Consider the following 22,298-nt stretch of genomic DNA (forward strand, 5'->3'; position numbering starts at 1 on the left):
CATGGTATCTGTATGAAAGTTGGTCTGAATGTTCATCTTGATGATATCTAGGTCAAGTTCGAAACAGGGTCATGTGCGGTCAAAAACTAGCTCAGTAGGTCTAATAATAGAAAAACCTTGTGACCTCTCTAAAGGCCATATATTTCATGAGATCTTCATGAAAATTGGTCAGAATGTTCACCTTGATGATATCTAGGTCAAGTTCGAAAGTGGGTCATGTGCCATCAAAAACTAGGTCAGTAGGTCAAATAATAGAAAAACCTTGTGACCTCTCTAGAGGCCATATTTTTCATGGGATCTGTATGAAAAATGGTCTGAATGTTGATCTTGATGATATCTAGGTCAAGTTCGAAAGTGGGTCACGTGCCATCAAAAACAAGGTCAGTAGGTCAAATAATAGAAAAACCTTGTGACCTCTCTAAAGGCCATATTTTTCATGGGATCTGTATGAAAGTTGGTCTGAATGTTCATCTTGATGATATATAGGTCAAGTTCGAAACAGGGTCATGTGCGGTCAAAAACTAGGTCAGTAGGTCTAAATATAGAGAAACCTTGTGACCTCTCTAGAGGCCATACTTTTAAATGGATCTCCATAAAAATTAGTCAGAATGTTCATCTTGATGATATCTAGGTCAAGTTCGAAAGTGGGTCACGTGCCGTCAAAAAGTAGGTCAGTAGGTCAAATAATGAAAAAACGTTGTGACCTCTCTAGAGGCCATATTTTTCATGGGATCTGTATGAAAGTTGGTCTGAATGTTTATCTTGATGATATATAGGTCAAGTTTGAAACTCGGTCAACTGCGTTCAAAAACTAGGTCAGTAGGTCTTGAAATAGAAAAACCTTGTGACCTCTCTAGAGGCCATACCCTTAAATGGATCTTCATGAAAATTGGTCAGAATGTTCACCTTGATGATATCTAGGTCAGGTTCAAAACTGGGTCACAAGCCTTAAAAAACTAGGTCAGTAGGTCAAATAATAAAAAAAACCTTGTGACCTCTCTAGAGGCCATACTTTTCATGGGAACTGTATGAAAGTTGGTCTGAATGTTCATCTTGATGATATCTAGGTCAAGTTTTAAACTGGGTCAACTGCGGTCAAAAACTAGGTCAGTAGGTCTAAAATTATTAAAATCTTTTGACCTCTCTAGAGGCCATATTTTTCAATGGATCTTCATGAAAATTGATCTGAATGTTCACCTTGATGATATATAGGTCAGTTTCGAAACTGGGTCACGTGCGGTCAAAAACTAGGCCAGTAGATATAAAAATAGAAAAACCTTGTGACCTCTCTAGAGGCCATTTTTTTCATGAGATCTTCATGAAAATTAGTGAGACTGTTCACCTTGATGATATCTAGGTAAAGTTCAAAACAGGGTCACATACCTTCGAAAACTAGGTCAATAGGTCAAATAATAGAAATACCTTGTGACCTCTCTAGAGACCATATTTTTCAATGGATCTTCATGAAAATTGGTCAGAATTTTTATCTTGATAATATCTAGGTCAAGTTCAAAACTGGGTCACATGAGCTCAAAAACTATGTCACTATGTCAAATAATAGAAAAAACAACATCATACTCAAAACTGGGTCATGTGGGAAGAGGTGAGCGATTCAGGACCATCATGGTCCTCTTGTTTTGTATATTTACAGATTGTGTACTTAGAAAAGGACTCTGGTGAAAGCCTTGTTGTTTTGAATCCAAAATGGTTATGTTGTGATATTATTGGAAATCTCATATCGCACGAGAAAATCGTGCAGTCTCGAATAACGGGATGTTTCACTGTGGACGAGTTTCAAATAATGTATCCAGAAACAGATGCCTTAGACTTGCTCAATGTTTTAGAAGCATTAGAGGTGTGTACACGATGTGAAAATGACGATGAAATCGAGTACGAATTCCCGTGTTTAAACTTCGTAGAGACATTGAATGGTCTATGGCTTCGAGATTTGAAACATTTTGGTAATGCCATTTATGGTGGTTTAAGAATGAAGTCTACTGAAAGTCTAGCTCAGTTGAAGCATATATTTCCCCGCATACAAACGCATTTACGTAGAAATATTATTCAGGAAAGTGACGACCCAGATTCGGACCTCTATCAGTGGCATCATGGGTCAAAATACTGTTGCGGCGACCTTGAGGGCATGATAAGTATGGATCGCCAAGAGCAGTTTGTCGAGATTAAAGTAAGAGGACCACCAGAGTCAGCGACAGCGTTGTTCTACTTTCTAGAAGACTTTGTGAATACAGCTGAGCAAGTGATTAGTCACGTGACTCCTGGATTGTGTTTCGAGAAACATGCGTTAAGTCCATCCAACCTAAAGGATCATATAAAAAATCCACATTGTTACACTCCTCAGGATATTTTGATGTCCCAGTTAAATAAATGTTCTGTGTTAACGTTGACAGATGGCAAAAAAGAAAATTACAATGATGTGTTGTTTCTTGGTTCGACGGAAGCCAAAAATGCCATTTGCTCTGGAGTTGATCTCCCGATTTCTTTTCTCCCTATTCACGCTCGGCAACGTCTTTGTCAAATAATGGATCCACAGGATCCTTTAGGTAGAGACTGGTGCCTTTTGGCAGTAACTCTGGGCTTAGAAACGTGTCTTCCGTCACTTGATGCTAATAGCAACAGAACAGAAAGTAAAACGGAACGAACTTTAGAAGAATGGTTGAACGTTGAACCTAGTGCTACTGTTGGGCAATTAATCACAAAATTACAAGAATTTAATCGCGAGGACGCGGTTGCAGTTTTGTTGCATACTGCTCCGTTATTTCGTACAATGGTCTATGACGAACACTCGACTGATGAGAGTGCTGTTCCAGGGCTTGGGACGGCCTCAACGAACACGCTGTCAAACTTGTCAAGATGACAATCAACTTAGAACAATGTTGCAGAAAATGCGCTGTTATAGAAAAAGCTATGTTCTGGAACAAATTGATGACTGTAGAGATCTGAGCTGTTCTCATATTACCGTCTGCTAGCAACTCTGTTACAGTATTTTTATGATATTGTTTACTTACAGTAATTATGCAAGGTCAGCGTGAATGTCGTAAATTTACGCATACTGTTTTTACAGTTCAATCTACATACACTCGTTTTGATTCAACGTATGTGCATCTAAGTATTATATTACAATCAACCTAAATGTATTACGTAGATTGGTGAATGTTTGCAATGGTTTTATTTTCACACATGTATCAGAAATCAGAAATCAAGACTTTAAAACAGATGTGAATACTGTGAAATTAGCTATTTTTTTTAGGCTTAAAGTGAGTACTTTGCGGCCAACTATATCAGCATATAGAATTATTCATAGCTATAATAGCACTTTGTGTGTTATTAATTTTCATGAAATAAATCCCAATAAAAGTTTCAGATTTTGAAGATTTGACTAGCTCTAACTGCCAAAATGTAACGAGCTGTGATGTGTGAATTATGAAAAATGGGAGTGTGGCTGTTAACTGTCATATTGCGAATTAAAAGCAATGCAAAAATCACCAAATCTACAATAAACTGTAAAATCATGTATTTTCGTGTGTATGAAATTTTATGATTTTGGTCCAAACAATTTTTTGAGATCAGATGAATGGAAATTTTATTTGCTTTTGGTGGTTTAATTTCTTTGATTGACAAAACCACGAAATCCACGAAAATTAGTCCCTTACGAATATTGATGAATTTCACAGTACTAGTAACCATCACATATTCACTTGTTACATATGTTAAGAAAATATTGTATATACTAGTAGTGTATTAAATGTGGGCATATTTTTACTTTTTTTCAATCCAATGATGTATATAGGGTAAAGTTTTGTGATTTTTTTCTTACTTCCACAAAATTTTAAACTTTTGGAAGTAAGATGGCTGGTTTTCATTTGTATATAATCATGAAATAAAGGTGATATCTTCAAACGGTACTAAGTGCTTTTATAATAAGTTGTCTGTGATTTTGAAAGTGTTTTTGATTAAAATTGTAAGTGCTAGCCTGTAAAAAAACCCTTGTTTTTCTGCTTTAATACACAGTATATAGCCCGGTGTTAAATTATACCAGTATTGAATCTACCCAACAGTGTGTTTTAGTGTTCTGTTGAAACACTTTGTTCTGTAAAATGTTTTAAACAAATTCTCTGGTTTAAAGTAAATTTTGAAACACAGTAACTGTTTTCAAAATTGATAAAGTGCTTAATCTCATGTGGTTAGATGCCTTCTGTGTTAGTCACGATGTAAAATATTGTTGTAAAATAGAAAGAAAAGTTGTCTACCGTGTTAGTCATGCAGTAGAATAATAATGTAAGATAAAAGGAATAGTTGCCTACTATGTTAGACACACAGTAAAATATGAATGTGAAATAGAAGGAAAGTGGGTTTACAGCGTTAGTCACACAGTAAAATTTTAAGGTAAAAATGGAAGGGAAAGATATCTACTGTGTTAGTTATGCAGTAAAATATTGATGTGAAATAAAAGGAAAAGTTGTCTACTATGTTAGTCACATGGAAAAATACCGATGTGAAATAGAAGGAGAGGATGTCTACTGTAAAATATTGATTTAAAGTTGAAGAAAATCCGCTATTCTGATATTTCACAGACGTTTAGCAGTTTAACCTTTAGCCTGCTGGCAGGAAGTGATTCTGCCTTTGCGACCAGTGCAGACCAAGATCAGACTGCACATCCGTGCAGTCTGATCATGGTCTGCACTGTTCGCTATTCAGTCAGTAAATTTTCTGTAAACACCCCTTCAAATGATAAATGGTATTGCCCAAATTGAATGATGGACCAGTCCACTATAGAAATTTAGCAGGCTAAATGTTAAAAATGCTTAATTTTGTAGTAACATAAAGAGGCATGTCTCTTGTAAACTGAAAATAATTTGTTGTCAAATGGACTATAATCTATACTGCTGATTTGTATACTTATGTTTTTGGTAGGAAACTGAAAATTTAAACCATGTAGATATATGATTTATTGAGGGCTGAATTTCTCACTAGCAAAACATTTTCTGCACTTAGTGACAATTAAATGTGATGACATTAATGCAAGTTCGTTTTAAAGATTAAGAGTTGAAATAGAAAAAGGAAAGAGAAGGTTTAAACCATTAGGCAGATGATAATTTTGAGAATTTACATACAAAAAATAGCTTTACAATGAAATTGAACACTATAGTGATATTTAGTTTGATTTTGAAGAACATTTTATGTTTTGTCAACAAAAACATGATCACATTTTTATAAAGGAATGAATCATGTTGTTAGGATGTGTAAAATAAGATTTGTTTGTGTGAATTTATATTTGAAACTTAAATTTAATAATGGAAGACTTCTGTATCTGATATGTCAGTTAAAAGTGTCCATAATTCTGGTTAAGTTGTAGCTGAACTGTTAAGGGAATAAGCTCATTTTTCACTCTAACATATTATTGATACCATTATTTAACTAAGTATATTTTTTTTTTTATGATCTATATTGAAAAGAAAATTACATGTAGATGCCATTGCGGAATAAATTGTAATGCAAATCATGTAAAAACCAAGTTCTCTTTCTGAATTGTAATGCAATCATGTAAAAACCAAGCCCTCTTTATGAATTGTAATGCAGATCATGTAAAAACCAAGCCCTCTTTATGACTTGTAATGCAGATCATATAAAAACCAAGCCCTCTTTATGACTTGTAATGCAAATCATATAAAAACCAAGCCCTTTTTATGAATTGTAATGCAATCATGTAAAAATCAAGCCCTCTTTATGAATTGTAATGCAATCATGTAACAATCAAGCCCTCTTTTTGAAATGTAATGCAAATTTTGTAAAAACCAAGCCCTCTTTATGAATTGTAATGCAATCATGTAAAAATCAAGCCCTCTTTTTGAAATGTAATGCAAATTTTGTAAAAACCAAGCCCTCTTTATGAAATGTAATGCAGATCTTTTAAAAATCAAGCTCTCTTTATGAATTGTAATGCAAATCATGTAAAAATCAAGCCCTCTTTATGAATTGTAATGCAAATCATGTAAAAATCAAGCTGTATATGAATTGTATGTAAATTATGTAAAAAGCTCCCTTTTTGAATTGGAATTAAAATTGTGACAGTTAATTGATGCAAAAGACTTGATTTAAAAAATCTGCATGAATTTTCCACCTTTTCAGGGGTCGATGTGGGATGGGGTTTACCCCTTGCTTACCTCCTGTTTGGTACCTCATATTTTTTGCTGACAGAGCGGGGAAATTTGGCATTGTTTGTTTTGATCTTGCCTTTGTTTAAAAGTGTGAGCATTTTACATTTTCTGATTGTATTACAGATGATTATTGTATTGTATTTTATATTGACTGTTGAAAACGTGCGCAACAACTGTGTTGTAAATTTGAATAACGATCAGGTTTAAAATTAAATGTTTCTGAATTTTGCACCTTCTAGAAGTTCTGAAAATTTGACTTTCAGTTTGTTGCTTCAAGAAAATAATAAAATTTGACAGGTACAATTGACTGTACTTGATTTTCAAATAACAATTTGCTTTTATTTTGCCAAAGAAACTCGCCATCTTTTTAAGGTCAAAAGGAGGGAATATTTTTTCAAGTTACATTTTGTATACTAGGTATGTAATAGAAAATCACTAAATTCTACTTTGAAATTTTTACAGGCATGTTTAAAAGCATTTTCCGCCTTAATGTGGAAACATTGTAAGTATGTATGAAAAGAGTAACGTAGGATGGTTCCATATAGAGACCTTTCAATAATATTACTGCAGGCAAAATGGGACATTTGTGAGAAAGATATGACCTGGCTGTTACTAAAAACCAGTCAATTTTATGTCTCAAAGTAGTGAAAAAAGGCATTAAAAAGTGTAATCCTGCTTAGGTTTTACATTTATGTCTAATTTATGTTCATATTTTCATGAAAAATGGACATAAAGCTGGAAATTTTCAATTTTGCATTTTTTCAGTCTTCAAAGTATGATACACCTTATCTGCCAAAGAAAAGATTTACTGTGAATTCATTTAACCTTTAGCCTGCTGGCAGGAAGTGATTCTGCCTTTGCGACCAGTGCAGACCAAGATCAGCATGCACGGATGTGTAGATCATGTGAGATCATGGTCTGCATTGTTCTCTATTCAGTCAGTAAATTTTAAGTGAACACCCCTTCGAATAATAAATGGTATTGCCTGGACCAGTCCATTTTAGAAATTTAGCAGGCTAAGGGTTAATTTCATAGGAATAAATTTTCTTGGTTTTTGGTGGGGATATAAATTCATGGATTATGACTTCCAAACATAAATGAATTTTACTGGTTAAACGGGATTTTAATGTATAGAACTGAATCGACAACAAAAATAAGTCCTTCACAGTGTTCTTTTGAGTGACTAAGTAGACCGTGAGTTTATACCACTAGAAAGATCATGAAACTGTATTTGTTTCAAAATATTTATATTTTTGTGCTCTTTTGAAGTCTTGTACGGATTCCAAAAAGAATGAAATTGTTTTGAAGATGTTATGAAAATCATGGTGTATATTAGCATTCAATGTATTTTTTAGCCCACCATCATCAGATGGTGGGCTATTCAAATCACTCTGCGTCCGTGGTCCGTCGTCCTTCCGTCCGTCCGTCCGTCCGTCCGTCCATCATTCCGTCCGTCCTTCCGTTAACAATTTCTCGTTATCGCATCTCCTCAGAAACTACCAGGGGGATTTTGACCAAACTTTGTCAGAATGATGTATTGGTACCCTAGTTGTGTCCCCCTGAAAATCAGACTGGTTCAACAAATTTTTAGTAAGTTATGGCCCTTTGTTTATTTCTATAATTTACATAGATTTATATAGGGAAAAACATTGAAAATCTTCTTGCCCCAAACCACAGAGCCTAGGGCTTTGATATTTGATATGAAGCATCATCTAGTGGTCTTCTACCAATATGATTCAAATTATTTCCCTGGGGTGTAATATGGCCCCGCCCCGGGGGTCACATGGTTTATATAGACTTATATAGGGAAAAACTTTGAAAAACCTCTTGTCAAAAACCACAGGGCCTAGGGCTTTGATATTTTGTATGTGACATCATCTAGTGGTCTTCAACTAAGATTGTTCAAATTATCCCCCTAGGGTCAAATATGGCCCCGCCCCGGGGGTCACATGGTTTACATAGACTTATATAGGGAAAAACTTTGAAAATCTTCTTGTCCAAACCACAAAGCCTAGGGCTTTGATATTTGTAATGTAGCATCGTCTAGTGGTTCTCTACCAAGTTTGTTAAAATTATCCCCCTAGGGTCAAATATGGCCCCGCCCTGGGGTCACATGGTTCATATAGACTTATATAGGGAAAAGCGTATAAAAACTTCTTGTCAATAACCTACAACATTCAGATTTGGACCACATGTATGGTTTTGAGTGGCAAGATGAACCTTGACATGAGTTGACCTTGATTTTGACCTAGTGACCTACTTTCACATTTCTGTAGCTACAACCTTCAAATTTGGACCACATGCATAGTTTTGTGCACTGAAATAAACTTTGACCTTGACATTGACCTAGTGACCTACTTTCACATTTTTGAAGGTACATGCTTCAAATTTTGGACCACATGCATAATGTCGTGTTCCGAAATGAAATTTGACCTTGATTTTGACCCAGTGACCTACTTTCACATTTCTCAAGCTACAGCCTTCAAATTTGGACCACCTGCATGGTAATTGTACCAAAACTAACTTTGACCTTTACATCGACCTAGTGACCTACTTTCACATTTTTGAAGGTACAGGCTTCAAATTTGGACCACATGCATAGTTCTGTATTCCGAAATAAAATTTGACCTTGATTTTGACCTAGTGACCTACTTTCACATTTCTCAAGCTACAGCCTTCAAATTTGGACCACATGCATGGTTTTGTGTACCGAAACAAACTTTGACCTTTACATTGACCTAGTGACCTACTTTCACATTTTTGAAGGTACAGGCTTCAAATTTGGACCACATGCATAGTTTTGTATTCCGAAATAAAATTTGACCTTGATTTTGACCTAGTGACCTGCTTTCACATTTCTCAAGCTACAGCCTTCAAATTTGGACCATTTGCATAGTTTTGTGTACCGAAATGAACTTTGACCTTAAGATTGACCTAGTGACCTACTTTCAGATTTCTATAGCTATAGGCTTCAAATTTAGACCACATGAATAGGATTGTGTACCGAAACAAACTTTGACGTTGATATTGACCTAGTGACCTACGTTCACATTTTTGAAGGAACAGGCTTCAAATTTGGACCACATGCATAGATTTGTGTTGTGAAGTGAAATTTGACCTTGATTTTGACCTAGTGACCTACTTTCTCATTTCTCAAGCTACAGCCTTCAAATTTGGACCACTTGCATAGTTTTGTGTACCGAAATAAACTTTGACCTTAAGATTGACCTAGTGACCTACTTTCAAATTTCTCAAACTACAGTCTTCAAAATTGATGCACATGCATAGTTTTGTGTACAAAGAACTTTGTCCTTGAAATTGATCTAGTGACCTACTTTCACATTTCTCAAGTTACAGCTTTCGAATTTAGACCACATGCACAGTGTTGTGTACGGAAATGAAATTTGACCTTGAGCTAGTCAGTAAGTCTTGAAATTTGGAACACACAAAAATGACACATTGGTGGGCGCCAAGATCACTCTGTGATCTCTTGTTTATGAGAATATCCTTTTGTAAGATGTCCTTTTTGTTGTGACATCTCACATATATTTAATGCAATGAAGTATATAAAATAGGTTGTTTTCACCTGGGACTATAGTGCAGTCTGTAGCAATTAAAATTCAAATGATGTTTTTGTTTTTGTTGGGTTTAATGTCACACCAACACATTTATACGTTAAATGGCTACTTTCCAGCTTTAATGGTGGAGGAAGACCTCAGGTGCCCTTCCGTGGATTATTCGATCACAGGCGGGCACCTGGGTAGTACCACCACCCTTCCATATGCCAACTGGATGGGTTCCTCACATGAAGAATTTAACGTTGCAAGTGATTTGAATTCAGCGACCCTTACAACTTGGCCATGGAGGCCCCCGAAAAAAAATTCAAATGAGCTAGGCTGATTCAAAGTATAATAAGAATCACACACATTGTTGCACAGATCAAACTATGGTTTACTGTTGTCTAAAATTCAGTGGGGTTTGGAAACCATGGATCACAAGTTAATATTTACCACAGGGTTTAATTGCATAACTGTCTTGCTTTTAACATGATGCAGTTTCCACCTCACCATAATGCACTACGTCACTAGACCGTGCTATATTCCCCCATGAGTGAAAGTACCTATTTTGTCCACATTGTTCGTGAACACATTGTATTATATCATGTACGTGTACATACGATGAATATTCTCACTATTCAGAATCTGTTCATTTTGTTACCTTTGGTTTCTCTTTTATTTTTCATGTATATTAAATATACAGTTTTTGCTATGATCCAATAAAATTGAAAGAATGAAAATTGATATTGTTGTTTCACATTATTATATGCCCGTTTGAAAAACGAGACGTATTATGGGAACGCCCCTGGCGGGCGGACGGGTGGGTGGGCGGCGTCCACAGACTTTGTCCAGAGCATATCTTCTACATGCATGAAGGGATTTTGATGAAACTTGGCACAGTTGTTCACCATCATGAGACAGAGTGTCATGCGCAAAAACCAGGTCCCTAGGTCTAAGGTCAAGGTAACACTTAGAGGTCAAAGGTCAAATTCAAGAATGACTGTCCGGAGCATATCTTCTTCATGCATGGAGGGATTTTGATGAAAGTTGGCACAATTGTTCATCATCATGAGACGGAGTGTCATGCGGAAGAACCAGGTCCCTAGGTCTAAGGTCAAAGTCACACTTAGAGGTCAAAGGATACAAGAAAGAAAACTTTGTCCGGAGCATATCTTCTTCATGCATGGAGGGATTTTGATATAACTTGGCACAAATGTTCACCACCATGAGGCGGAGTGTCATGCGCAAGAACCAGGTCCCTAGGTCTAAGGTCAAGGTCACACTTAGAGGTCAAAGGATACAAGAATGAAAACCTTGTCCGGAGCATTTCTTCTTCATGCATAGAGGGATTTTGATAAAACTTTGCACAAATGTTCACCACCACGAGGCGGAGTGTCATGCGCAAGAACCAGGTCCCTAAGTCAAAGGTCAAGGTCACAGAGGCCAAAGGTCAGATACAAGAATGACTTTGTCCGAAGCATTTGTTCTTCATGCATGGAGGGATTTTGATGTAACTTGGCACAATTATACACCATCATGAGAGGAAGTGTCATGCACAGTTCCTTTCTTTAGAATTACTTCCCTTTGTTGTTACTATAAATAGCTTATATTGTAACTTCTTCATTACTAGTCGTAGGGAAAAATCGAGACCACTTTTCTGTAGTACAACATGCATGCTTCATCCAATTTTGAGGTGTATTTTGACCAATCTCTACCTGGTGAAGATTTTTGTGTGGACTTCCATTTTTTTTTTTTTGGATTTTTTTTTTTTTTTTTTTTGGATTTTTTTTTTTTAAGATTAACTTCCCTTAGTTGTTACTATAAATAACTTATATTGTAACTTTTTTATAATTGACCATAGGGAAAAACCAAGACCACTTTTCTGTGGTACAACATAGATGTTACTTTCAAATTTTAGGTGTATTTTAAGGTCTCTCTACCTGGTAAGGAATTTTTTTTGTGGACTTAGGAAAACAAAAGACTTACAATGATTACTAAACAACCACAAAATTAAAATTCATTTGCAATACAGCAGCTAGAGTAAAGAAATTTGCTGTGACGGGCGTATATTGTGACATTGTGGCACTCTTGTTTACCCCTGCTTTCTGCTATTATCTACTGTTTAATAATATTCATGAGGGACTAACTTTTGTGGATTATGTGGTTGCAGCAATCCATGAAATTTACTTCCAATGAACATATTATAACTTTCATTAATTTTATCTTCACATGTTGAAATCCACAAATTCTTATTTCCAAGAAAAAGCTATTTTGTTAAAAACCACAAAAATTTCATGCCCACAAAAATTAATGGTTTCACATTTTTTTTGGGTCAAAGGCAGATAGAGAGAAATACAGGCCTGGCACAAATATAGTATAAAATGAGACTATTCAGAAGTCCCTCCATATGGTTGAACTAAGACACACAAAAGATGTATGTGATCTAGAATTATGCTAACAAGAGCTGTCACAGATCAGCATCAATTGACTATTATTCAAAAGCTTTGTCGCTAGAAAATGAATTACACCAGGAAACGACAGGCCCTATAATGGCTCTATATTATCAGAGTTTCACACCTCAAACCAGAATAGCAAGAAACATTTCTGCCAAATTACTTTAAAAACTGTTGTGCAGAAGCAGAGGTTTTCAGAGTTTTTCCATAAAGCCTGGGTGATAATATAGGTAAAACAAGATATGCCCACGGATAACCATTTTTTCTGACAAATCCAGGTGACTTTTAACAATTTTAGTAGAGGGTTACTAATGAAATTATTTTAAAATTGATTTAGATGTTTTTTTAGGAGAGATCAATGGCTTTTGAAGATTTTCCTTATTATGTCTCCCCCCACCACCCACTAGGGGAGACATATTGTTTTTGCCCTGTCCGTTCATCACTTCATTTCCGATCAATAACTGGAGAACTATTTGACCTAGAACCTTCAAACTTAAAAGGGTGGTAGGGCTTATGGAGTAAACCCCTATTGTTTTTGGGGTCACTCCATCAAAGGTCAAAGTCACAGGAGCCAGAAATTGGAAAACCATTTCTGATCAATAACCTGAGAACCATTTGACCCAGAACATTCTTCATAGGGTGATAGGACTTACAGAGTGGATGACCCCTATTGATTTTGATGACACTTGAGCCTGAACATGGAAAACTCTTTTCGATCAACTCACGAACCACTTGGCCCAGAATGTTGAAACTTCATAGGATGACTGGACATGCAGAGAAGATGACCCGTATTGATTTTGGGGTCATTCGATCAAAGGTCAAGGTCACAGAACATGGAAAACCATTTCCAGTCCATAACTTGAGAACCACTAGGCCCAGAATGTTGAAACTTCTTTGGATGATTGGACATGCCAAGTAGATGATCCCTATTGCAGCCAACCATCAGTGTCTCTTGGACTTTTGCTCCTGACTTCTTGCCTATTACTACTATACATTGGGGGAGACATGTACTTTCTACAGAAGCATCGTCTAGATCAGCTCTATTTTCCATGTTTTCTGACAAATCAAAATAATATAAACAAGGTAGATGGTCAAATTACATTTTTCAAAATTATTTCCAAGTCAGACCAACAGTTAAATAGATGTTTGGAGATTTGTATATTTCGAGCTCTGGTGGCCATATTTTCTGATGAATCAGAATGATGGGACAGCTTTGGTAAAGGGTCAACCAAGAAGCATTTGTGGAATTATTTCAGTTTTTGACTTGATTTTCCATTGCAAACATATAGATAGTGACCATGCCCTATGGTGGCCATTTTTTTGACACAACGGAATAAATTAATCTCATTATAGTAGCCAAAGGATCATCTGTGTGCAGTTATATTAAAATTAGGCCAGGAGTTTCTGATAAGATTTTTTAAGTTTTCACTATAATACATGTACAATAAACACTATTTAAAGCATGTCCATTAGTATTTTCCATGAAAGGGTACTTGATAGATGGATGATGGACACCAGACAGTAAGTACTGACAGAATTGATGCTAGTTATGAACATTGTGCCATAAAATGTGGGCGACTCTGTGGAACAACTTTCTAAGTTTGATTCAAATCAGTCAAATACTAGATGTCCATGGGCAACATGCCCGCCAGCTGTTGGCAGCAACAGAACTGATTGCGGCAAACATTTCTGCCAATTTATTTAAGAACATCTCCATCCATGAAGAAGTAACAGCCCAGACAAGAGAAACTGCATCAACTTTTGGCCTTTGACCCCTAAGTGTGACTTTGACCTTTCAACTTCTTATGCCTGAAAAACTATCTCATTGAGGCAAACAATTGTCCCAAGTTATTTAAGAAGCCGAGTTACAGCCCGGACAAGGAAAACTGCACAAAGTTTTGCCCTTTGACCTCTAAGTATGACCTTAACCTTTAAGCTTCCAATCTGGTTATTGCACATGACACATCATTTTATCGAGGCAAACATTTGTGCCGAAGTATTTAAGAATCTCTCTATCCCTGGCTGACTTACAGCCAGGACAAGCAAAACAGCACTGAGTTTTGACCTTTGACCTCAAAGTATGACCTTGACCTTTAAGCTACCAATCTGGTTCTTGTATGTGACACACTGTGTTATTGAGGCAAGCACATGTGCAAAGTTATTTAAGAATCCCTTAATCCACAGATGTTACAGCCCTGACAAACTTGGATAGACGGACGCACGCACATACATCGAACGGTTATTGTGACAACTATGTCAAGCCCACAGCCAGCGGGCTCGGCAAAAAACAGTGAAAGTGCCTGAAAACTTCAGTCAGTAATTTAAGTAAAAAGGGGGATAATTCATGAAATACTGGAAGTAGATGTCTACCCAGTTGTGAAGAGGATAGCTCTAAAAAACGAAAACAACTTTATTTTCAAATTTTTAATATTCTTCAGAGTGAAAAATATCCACAAAAATTAATGACAATATAATGCAATCTGTGAGATAAAACATGTTAGATATCACCATTCTTACTATCTTGTATACATGAAACGCTTGTTAATTTACATGTAAGCCAATGAGGATGGGGTTGTACATTGAACAAATGAGCCGCGCCATGAGAAAACCAACATGGCTTTGCAACCAGCATGGATCCAGACCAGCCTGCGCATTGCGCAGTCTGGTTAGGATCCATGCTGTTCGCTTTCAAAGCCTAGTGCAATTAGAGAAACCATTAGCAAACAGCATGGATCCTGACCAGACTGCACGGATGCGCAGGCTGGTCTGGATCCATGCTTGTCGCAAATGCACTATGTTTGTTTTCTCATGGCGTGGCTCAAATAATTTACACGACACAAACTTACAGGATTAAAATAATGTTGTCAACAACTGCATAGAATTTCAAAAACGTAAAAAATGTCTGACCCACACATGCACATACAAACTTAAAACAAAATATAGGGTTCATTCATTGTAAGAACAAAACTGTTCATTTCAATAATATTGTCATAGTCACTTAAAAGCTATTGAAACAAAGTTTAATAACAAATTTAATCAGTTTTAGAAAGCATTGTATGGTAAAACCTCATTTATGACACTTCCAAAGAGCAATTACCTCGCTATAAAGTCCAATCCTTTCTTTTCCTGTTACAAATTACACCAACAGACCCATGGCCTTAAAGCAACAAAGAGCTTTTGCCATTTTAATATGAATCGCAAATGACATTTCCGTCGAGCAAAACCAGAGAAAAGCAGAATCCCTTAAACAAAGTATTCCAAATGTAAGTTACCTGGACTATTTAATCAGCACTGTTTTTCTAGCCCGTCATTCAGTTTTAATTTCATTTTTGAGGTGATATCAGGAAATTATTGCGCAATTATTCTGGCAAGTTTTTAAGAAATGTTTTTTTTTTTATATATGCAAATACTGCCTACAATGGTAACTCACCAATTCTCCTTATATTTACTTTTTATACAGTCAACTCAGCCATGGGAGCGACATAGCCTTGCGGCTTTAGGGAGGTGGCTACTGAAGACAGGAGGAAATTTAAACAAAAAGTCCACTTTGGAAGTTACCCGACTGGCTGCTTAAAAAAAGTGGCTGCAAAGGCAGGTTTAACTGTAATTGCTTATAAACAAAGGTACATTTTTAGTTTGGAAACAGTCTGGAAACATTTTGAATATCTTTTAAACAAACATATGATTATCTATTATTCCTTTAGATGACTCACATGTACATATTATTTGAAACCTATTGTTTACCTTCCTTGCACAATCCTGGTACATTCTTAACAACTATGTTTGTTTTGAATAATGCAAAAATCACAGGAAAGTATTATGGTATTATACTACTTCTTGTCCAAATTAATCAAATGGCTAGATGAGCAGGCAACCAAATTCTAAAATCATGCATTGTTAATATAACAGCTATTCTATTTTTTATAAGATTCCCTGATAGCACGTATAACAATGAGTGTAAATTTTGCAAAATCAGGCCAAACAAGTTGATTTTTATTTGGATAATCCATCACTACATGAACTGTCAAATATAGGAAACTATTTATCATCTAACCAAACTCGCTGTCAAATGAATTAAACATTCACAGATTTCTGGATTCATGAAATACATGTATCAAAATCAATTCTATTCCCTTTTAAAAACTGGGTATACATTTCAATAACAAGATAACTTAGTCCAAAGTTAAAGAAAGACATAAATGACTTACAGTCGACATTGTATTAAGAGACCACCCAAGGGACTGCTAAGAAGTGGTCTCTTAATGGAATGGTCTCTTACTGAATTTCAGTCAGATGAAAAGAAAAGTTATTTTTAACTGTTAATGTAACAGTATTAATTACGAACATACATGTATGGTTCAAAAATCTGTTTTTACATCGTGAACACTTTTCCAAGTACACAAACCGTGAAAATTATGGCTAGATTGTTTGTAAGTTCGACTGATACAATTCATACAAAGGTTAATTGCATTCAGTCATGTGCAAAACGTACCCACTAATTACACAGATGAAGAAATGCCCGGTAGAATTTTGGTACCTGGTCGCTTAATAGATACTTTTTTCGAATATTTTACCTATCGGGACTACATTAATGTGGTCGCTAGTCGTTTAATAAAAAAGTCGTTTAATGGAATGAATTTATGTACTGAAAACGTTCGGGAGGGATTTTGACCGGTCATTTAATACAAAAATCGCTTAATAGAGGTGGTCGCAAGTACGATGTCGACTGTATTTTGCATTGCTTTAATCTATCTCATTCTACCTCATTTTACCACACCTTTAAAAACACAAGAGAGTAAAATTTTACAATCAGCATCATTGCATTTTACATGAAAATCCATGATTTGTGAATTAGTAGCATAAATTATTCTTCATAAGTAAGTTTAAATGAGCCACGCCATGAGAAAACCAACAAAGTGGGTTTGCGATCAGCATGGATCCAGACCAGCCTGCGCATCTGCGCAGTCTGGTCAGGATCCATGCTGTTCGCTTTTAAAGCCTACTGCAATTAGAGAAACCGTTAGCGAACAGCAGGGATCCTGACCAGACTGTGCGGATGCGCAGGCTGGTCTGGATCCATGCTGGTCGCAAAGCCACTATGTTGGTTTTCCCATGGCGCGGCTCAAATACAGATTAATGAAAATGTGGTGGTCATGTAGTACCAGTAATGGTGCCTGCTGTTTAAACCAGAGGTTGAAGGGATCACCTGTGCAACTCCTTGTGTAACAATTCTAAATCTGAGTTTGAAGACCAGTCTGAAATGCATTCTTACCATTGGTCAATTTCAAATCTGAGCTCAGAATCAACCAATCAGACACAAGAATCTGGAGACCTGACAAACGCAACCTTGCTATTGGTCACTTTGAAATATGAGCTCAGAATCAACCAATTACACACTAGAAGAGTTTAGAGACCATTGTGAAATGCAACCTTGCCACTGGTCAATTTCAAATCTAAGCTCACAATCAACCAATCAGATACTAGAGTGATTCAACTTATCCTTCTGCTTTCTCAAGAAATGATCTATAAAGCTAAATTAGCAAATCAATGAATTGCTGTAGCATAACAAAATGATTTTAGGAAAAAATCTTCATTGCAGTCTTGTATGCTAGCCGACAAGAAAGATATCAATATTGTATGACACATGCCCCCTGAAAATGCTTCACAGAATAATAGTCAACAACTGGATCATAACTCCAGAAAAAACAATCTGACAGGAAAGTTTCAATAATATGCCTATAATATTCTGTTATATTGCAAAGTCCGAAAAAAGGGCCATAACTCAAAAACAAAATCATAGAATTATCGGTTGTGAAAGTTCTGACAAAATGTACACGTCCATTTTATGTTGATGTTGTACATAAAAGTTTCATTTCAACTGGATGGAAATTAGGAAGAGTTGAATATAAAAGGAAGTGTGATAGAAAGACTGACTGACGGACAGTTCAAACACATTTTTCCTACCAGGTCTTCAACACCCGAGGATAAAAAACAAACAATATTAGCAAGTCTCACACAAAAAATAGGCAGTTTTCAAATCAAATAAATAAACAACAAATAAATAAACAGCAAAGTGTGGTTCTCACCTATAAGCACAAAATGCAAAATAAAGATAAGCACAACATTTAACATCTAATTCTCATATACACTTGACTGTATATTGGATAGTATTTGCATGGCTTTTTTGTTAAACAATCAACAATCTGACAGTACAAGACTTCAAGCTACTCCTAGATGGAGTAATAAACTTCAATAATTATCTCCAGTTTGTTTGTGGGGAAAAATTTTCATCAATTTCACTGACGAGTCAATTTACAAGATTAAATTCCAACAAAAATATGAAAAGATTGCATCTATTTGAAATCCATACATTGTATCACCAAGTAACAACTATTTTTAGGCCACACCACCCATATTTTATGCCGTATTTGTATTTCATCATGACTGCTATGAATTCATACCCTGCAATTTTTCAAATATCATATTTCTTGATACCACAATTGTTTTAAATTCTGTTACAAAGCTCAAAAATGGCAAAATAAAATAGCAGTTGCAAATATTATCCAATCTACAATACAGAATGTTGTATCACTGGTACCAGTAAGCACAATAATGACTGGGCCCTGCACTTATTAACACAATGAATTTAAACTTTAGACTTTAAAATGCTGCATGTGCTTTTTCCCCCTTTTATCCGATATTCTAATGAAACTTAGGTGTGGATATACATTTTGTCTCATACGAATACACATACAGTCAAACTTAATTCGCTTGAACTTGAATTATTCAAAGCCTACCCTTTGCTCGAACTTATCGTCTGGACCTGGTAAAAACCATACATAATGGGTTTTTTTTCAATGCCTCGAAGTACAGATAACTCGAACAAATTTTGCTGGTCCCGTCGAGTTGGAGCAAAGGAAGTGTTACTGTATCTGTAAACAACTTCAACATGCCAGTCACAATATGATTACTTTAACGTCAATGAGTCTTTTCCCCACAAAGTCTAATTTTCAGATTCAAATCGTTTAACGCTAAGGGCCCAAGCCATGCTTGTAGAAAGATATCTTGCATTATTCAAGATATTTATAAAGAAAAGTTAAAATGAGTTCACAAAGCTACACATGTATGCCATGACATATCATCTACCCAGTCTCTCCTCTGTCCTGCCATATATAGTTTATATACCTGACCAAACTTCAAACAACAATTAGATACATGATAGAAACTAATTTTATGGTGGAAAAGAAGGGACATTGGTGACTTTTTTGCACGTGTCCACTTAGCTTCTTGCTGTGTACCTATATTCTATTGCATTCACAAATAAAAACTATGGAAAGTGTACTCTAACAGTAAATCCTTTGGTGTGCCTGCAGAACATACCTTGTGCACTCAAGAAAAAATCTTCTATGTCCCTTCCGTTCCACCTTAACATTTAGACATAAAAATAATAAAGAAAATATACAAGTATTGTCTAATATAACTAAATTAAATTCTGTTTTGATAAATACCAAATACTGCAGATTCTTATATATACACATTGTTCTGTACATATCTTTTTGATTGCAAACTGTAAAAGGGACATGTCCACAGAACAACATCAAATTTTTATTTTTCTCAAAATCAGAAGAAACAAGTGAATGAAGTATTGCCATGCAATACAAAGTCCCCTACTGGAAGGCCCCTAATTTTCTCTACTGCAGTATAACATAATGAACTGATATCTGTCAATGTTGTATAAACAATATTGTACTATATATACAATATGCTATAACAAAACACTTGGATTAAAATTTATATATATAAAAACCTATAGTTGTTTTCATATTGAATTTTTTTGGCTGATTATAAAAATGTTATCATGTAAGTTATTTATAGTAACAAAAAGGAAATTAACTTTAAAAAAAAAAAAAAAAAAAAAAAAAAATCTATATAATATAAGTCCACAAGAAACTCTTTACAGGTGAGATAGGTCAAAATACACCTAAAAATTGGATGTAACATGCATGCTGACCACAGAAAAGTGGTCTCGATTTTTCTCTACCGCCAGTAAAAAAAGTTACAATAAAATCTATTTATAGTAAAAACAAAGGGAACGTAATTCTAAAAAAGGGGGCCCTTTCCTGGGGTGGAACTTTGGTCCAAGTTACATCAAAATCCCCCCATGCATGAAGAAGAAATGTTCCGTAAAAAGTCATTCTTGATTTGACCTTTGACCTCTAAATAGGGACCTTGACCTTAGCCCTAGGGACCTGGTTCTTGAACATGACATGTTGTCTCATCAGGGGAATTTTTGTGCCAACTGATATCTAAATCTGCTTTGCATGACAAAGTTTTAGACCGGACAGGAAAAAACCCTTTGACCTTTGATCTAAAAAGTGTGACCTTGACCTTTAAGCTAGGGTACGGGTGTTTGCGCATGACACATCTTTCTCTCATGGGAAACATTTATCCCAAAGTAATATTGTAATCCATTGATGGATGACAGAGTTTGGATCGACAAGGAAAAAACCTTATTGACCTTTGACCCCCAATTGGGGACCTTGACCTTTGAGCTAGGGTCCGGGAATTTGCGCACGACACATCATCTCATCATGGGGAACACTTGTGCTAAGTGATATTAAAATTCCTTAAATGAATGTCAGAGTTATGGACCGGACACGAAACAGACCGGGTTCATGCTATGTTAACTTTTTGACTGCTAAGTGTGACCTTGACCTTTGAGCTAGGGGTTTGAAAGTTGGGGCATGAAACATCGTCTTATTATGAGTACATTTGTGCCAAGTAATATTAAAAATCCCTTCATAGATGGGAGATTTATGGACGGACAGGAAAAAAGCCTTGTTGACTTTGCCCTAAAATTGTGACCTTGACCTTTAAGCTAGTGTCAGGTTTTGCGCAGACACGTCGTCTTCTCATGGGGAACATTTGTCCCAAGTAATATTAAAATCTCTTCATGGATGGGAGAGTTATGGACCGGACAGGAAAAAAGCCTTTGACCTTTGACCTCCAACTGTGACCTTGACCTTTGAGCTAGGGGTCGGTTTTGCGCATGACACGTCGTTCATCATGGGGAACATTTATGCAAGTAATATTAAAATCCCTTCATGGATGGAAGTTATGGACCGGACAGGAAAAAAGCCCTGTTGACCTTTGACCTCAATTGTGACCTTGACCTTTGAGCTAGGGGTCCGGGTTTTGCGCATGGACACGTCGTCTCATCAGGGGGAAAACATTGTGCCAAGAAATATTAAAATCTCTTCATGGATGACAGAGTTAAATGGACGGACACAAAATTTGGGCGGACGGACGGACGGACAGACGGACGGACGGAATGACGGAAAAGCGCATTCCTATAGTCCCCGAAACTGGTTTTCAACCAGTAGGGGACTAAAAACAAGCATATAAAAAAAAATAAATGCTTCAAGTTATAGAAAGAGCACTTCATTCAAATTATTACCCCCATAAATTATCCTTGACAAAAATTTGTATAAAACTGGGTGTTCACCAATTCCATGACTTTTCCCAGGTCTGCGTAAACTCTTCAATAAATAATAAATGAGTCCTACCTTTACATAAATGCTGCCTAGAACTTAACTTAATCAGGTCATCATTACTTCTTATGTAGAACTACAAAGTCCATCCAAAATTTCAGAAAAATATGGCATTATTTCTAGAGACATTCCCTTTTAATATAAGAACCTGCAACAAATGCTAGAAATATGTAACATATAAAATACTCACTATCTTTACAATAGTCTAATACAACAGAAGAGACAAAATTCCCCCTACCCCCTCTAAATTTTACCAAAGCAGACAAAATACCTCTTGATTTTTCTCATTTGTGTGATAATTTTCCATTCATACCCTTTAAAAATAGAAAAAAAATCACAAATAAAATGGACAAAAGTGGTCACTTTTTATCACATGCGAATAACTGAATATTTGTAAATTTTTAAAGTTTTACCTAACAAAATCAAAGAGGTGATTTTGTCAACATTGGTCAAATTAAGGAGGGATTTCGTCAGTGGGGATTTTTTCCTACATTCCAATACAACATTACCACAGAACACTAAACAGTTGGCTCTTCAACATTACAAAGGTTACCATACACA

The 22,298-nt window shown here is 35.9% G+C and overlaps 1 protein-coding gene across 2 annotated transcripts in view; it reads left to right on the forward strand.

Moving 5' to 3' along the window:
• Window positions 1-10,477, forward strand: part of LOC123522929 (death-associated protein kinase 1-like) — a 125,682-nt gene extending 115,205 nt beyond the window's left edge. For both annotated transcript variants that reach the window (XM_045300462.2, XM_053549485.1), the window contains one exon: window positions 1,652-10,477. In XM_045300462.2, coding sequence (XP_045156397.2) covers window positions 1,652-2,875 — 1,224 coding nt within the window. In that variant the 3' untranslated portion in view covers window positions 2,876-10,477. The remainder of the gene's footprint in view (window positions 1-1,651) is intronic.
• The last annotated feature ends 11,821 nt before the right edge of the window (window positions 10,478-22,298 follow it).

Source organism: Mercenaria mercenaria, chromosome 8 (genome assembly GCF_021730395.1).
Source record: "Mercenaria mercenaria strain notata chromosome 8, MADL_Memer_1, whole genome shotgun sequence".
In the NCBI taxonomy this organism is placed as follows: domain Eukaryota; kingdom Metazoa; phylum Mollusca; class Bivalvia; order Venerida; family Veneridae; genus Mercenaria; species Mercenaria mercenaria.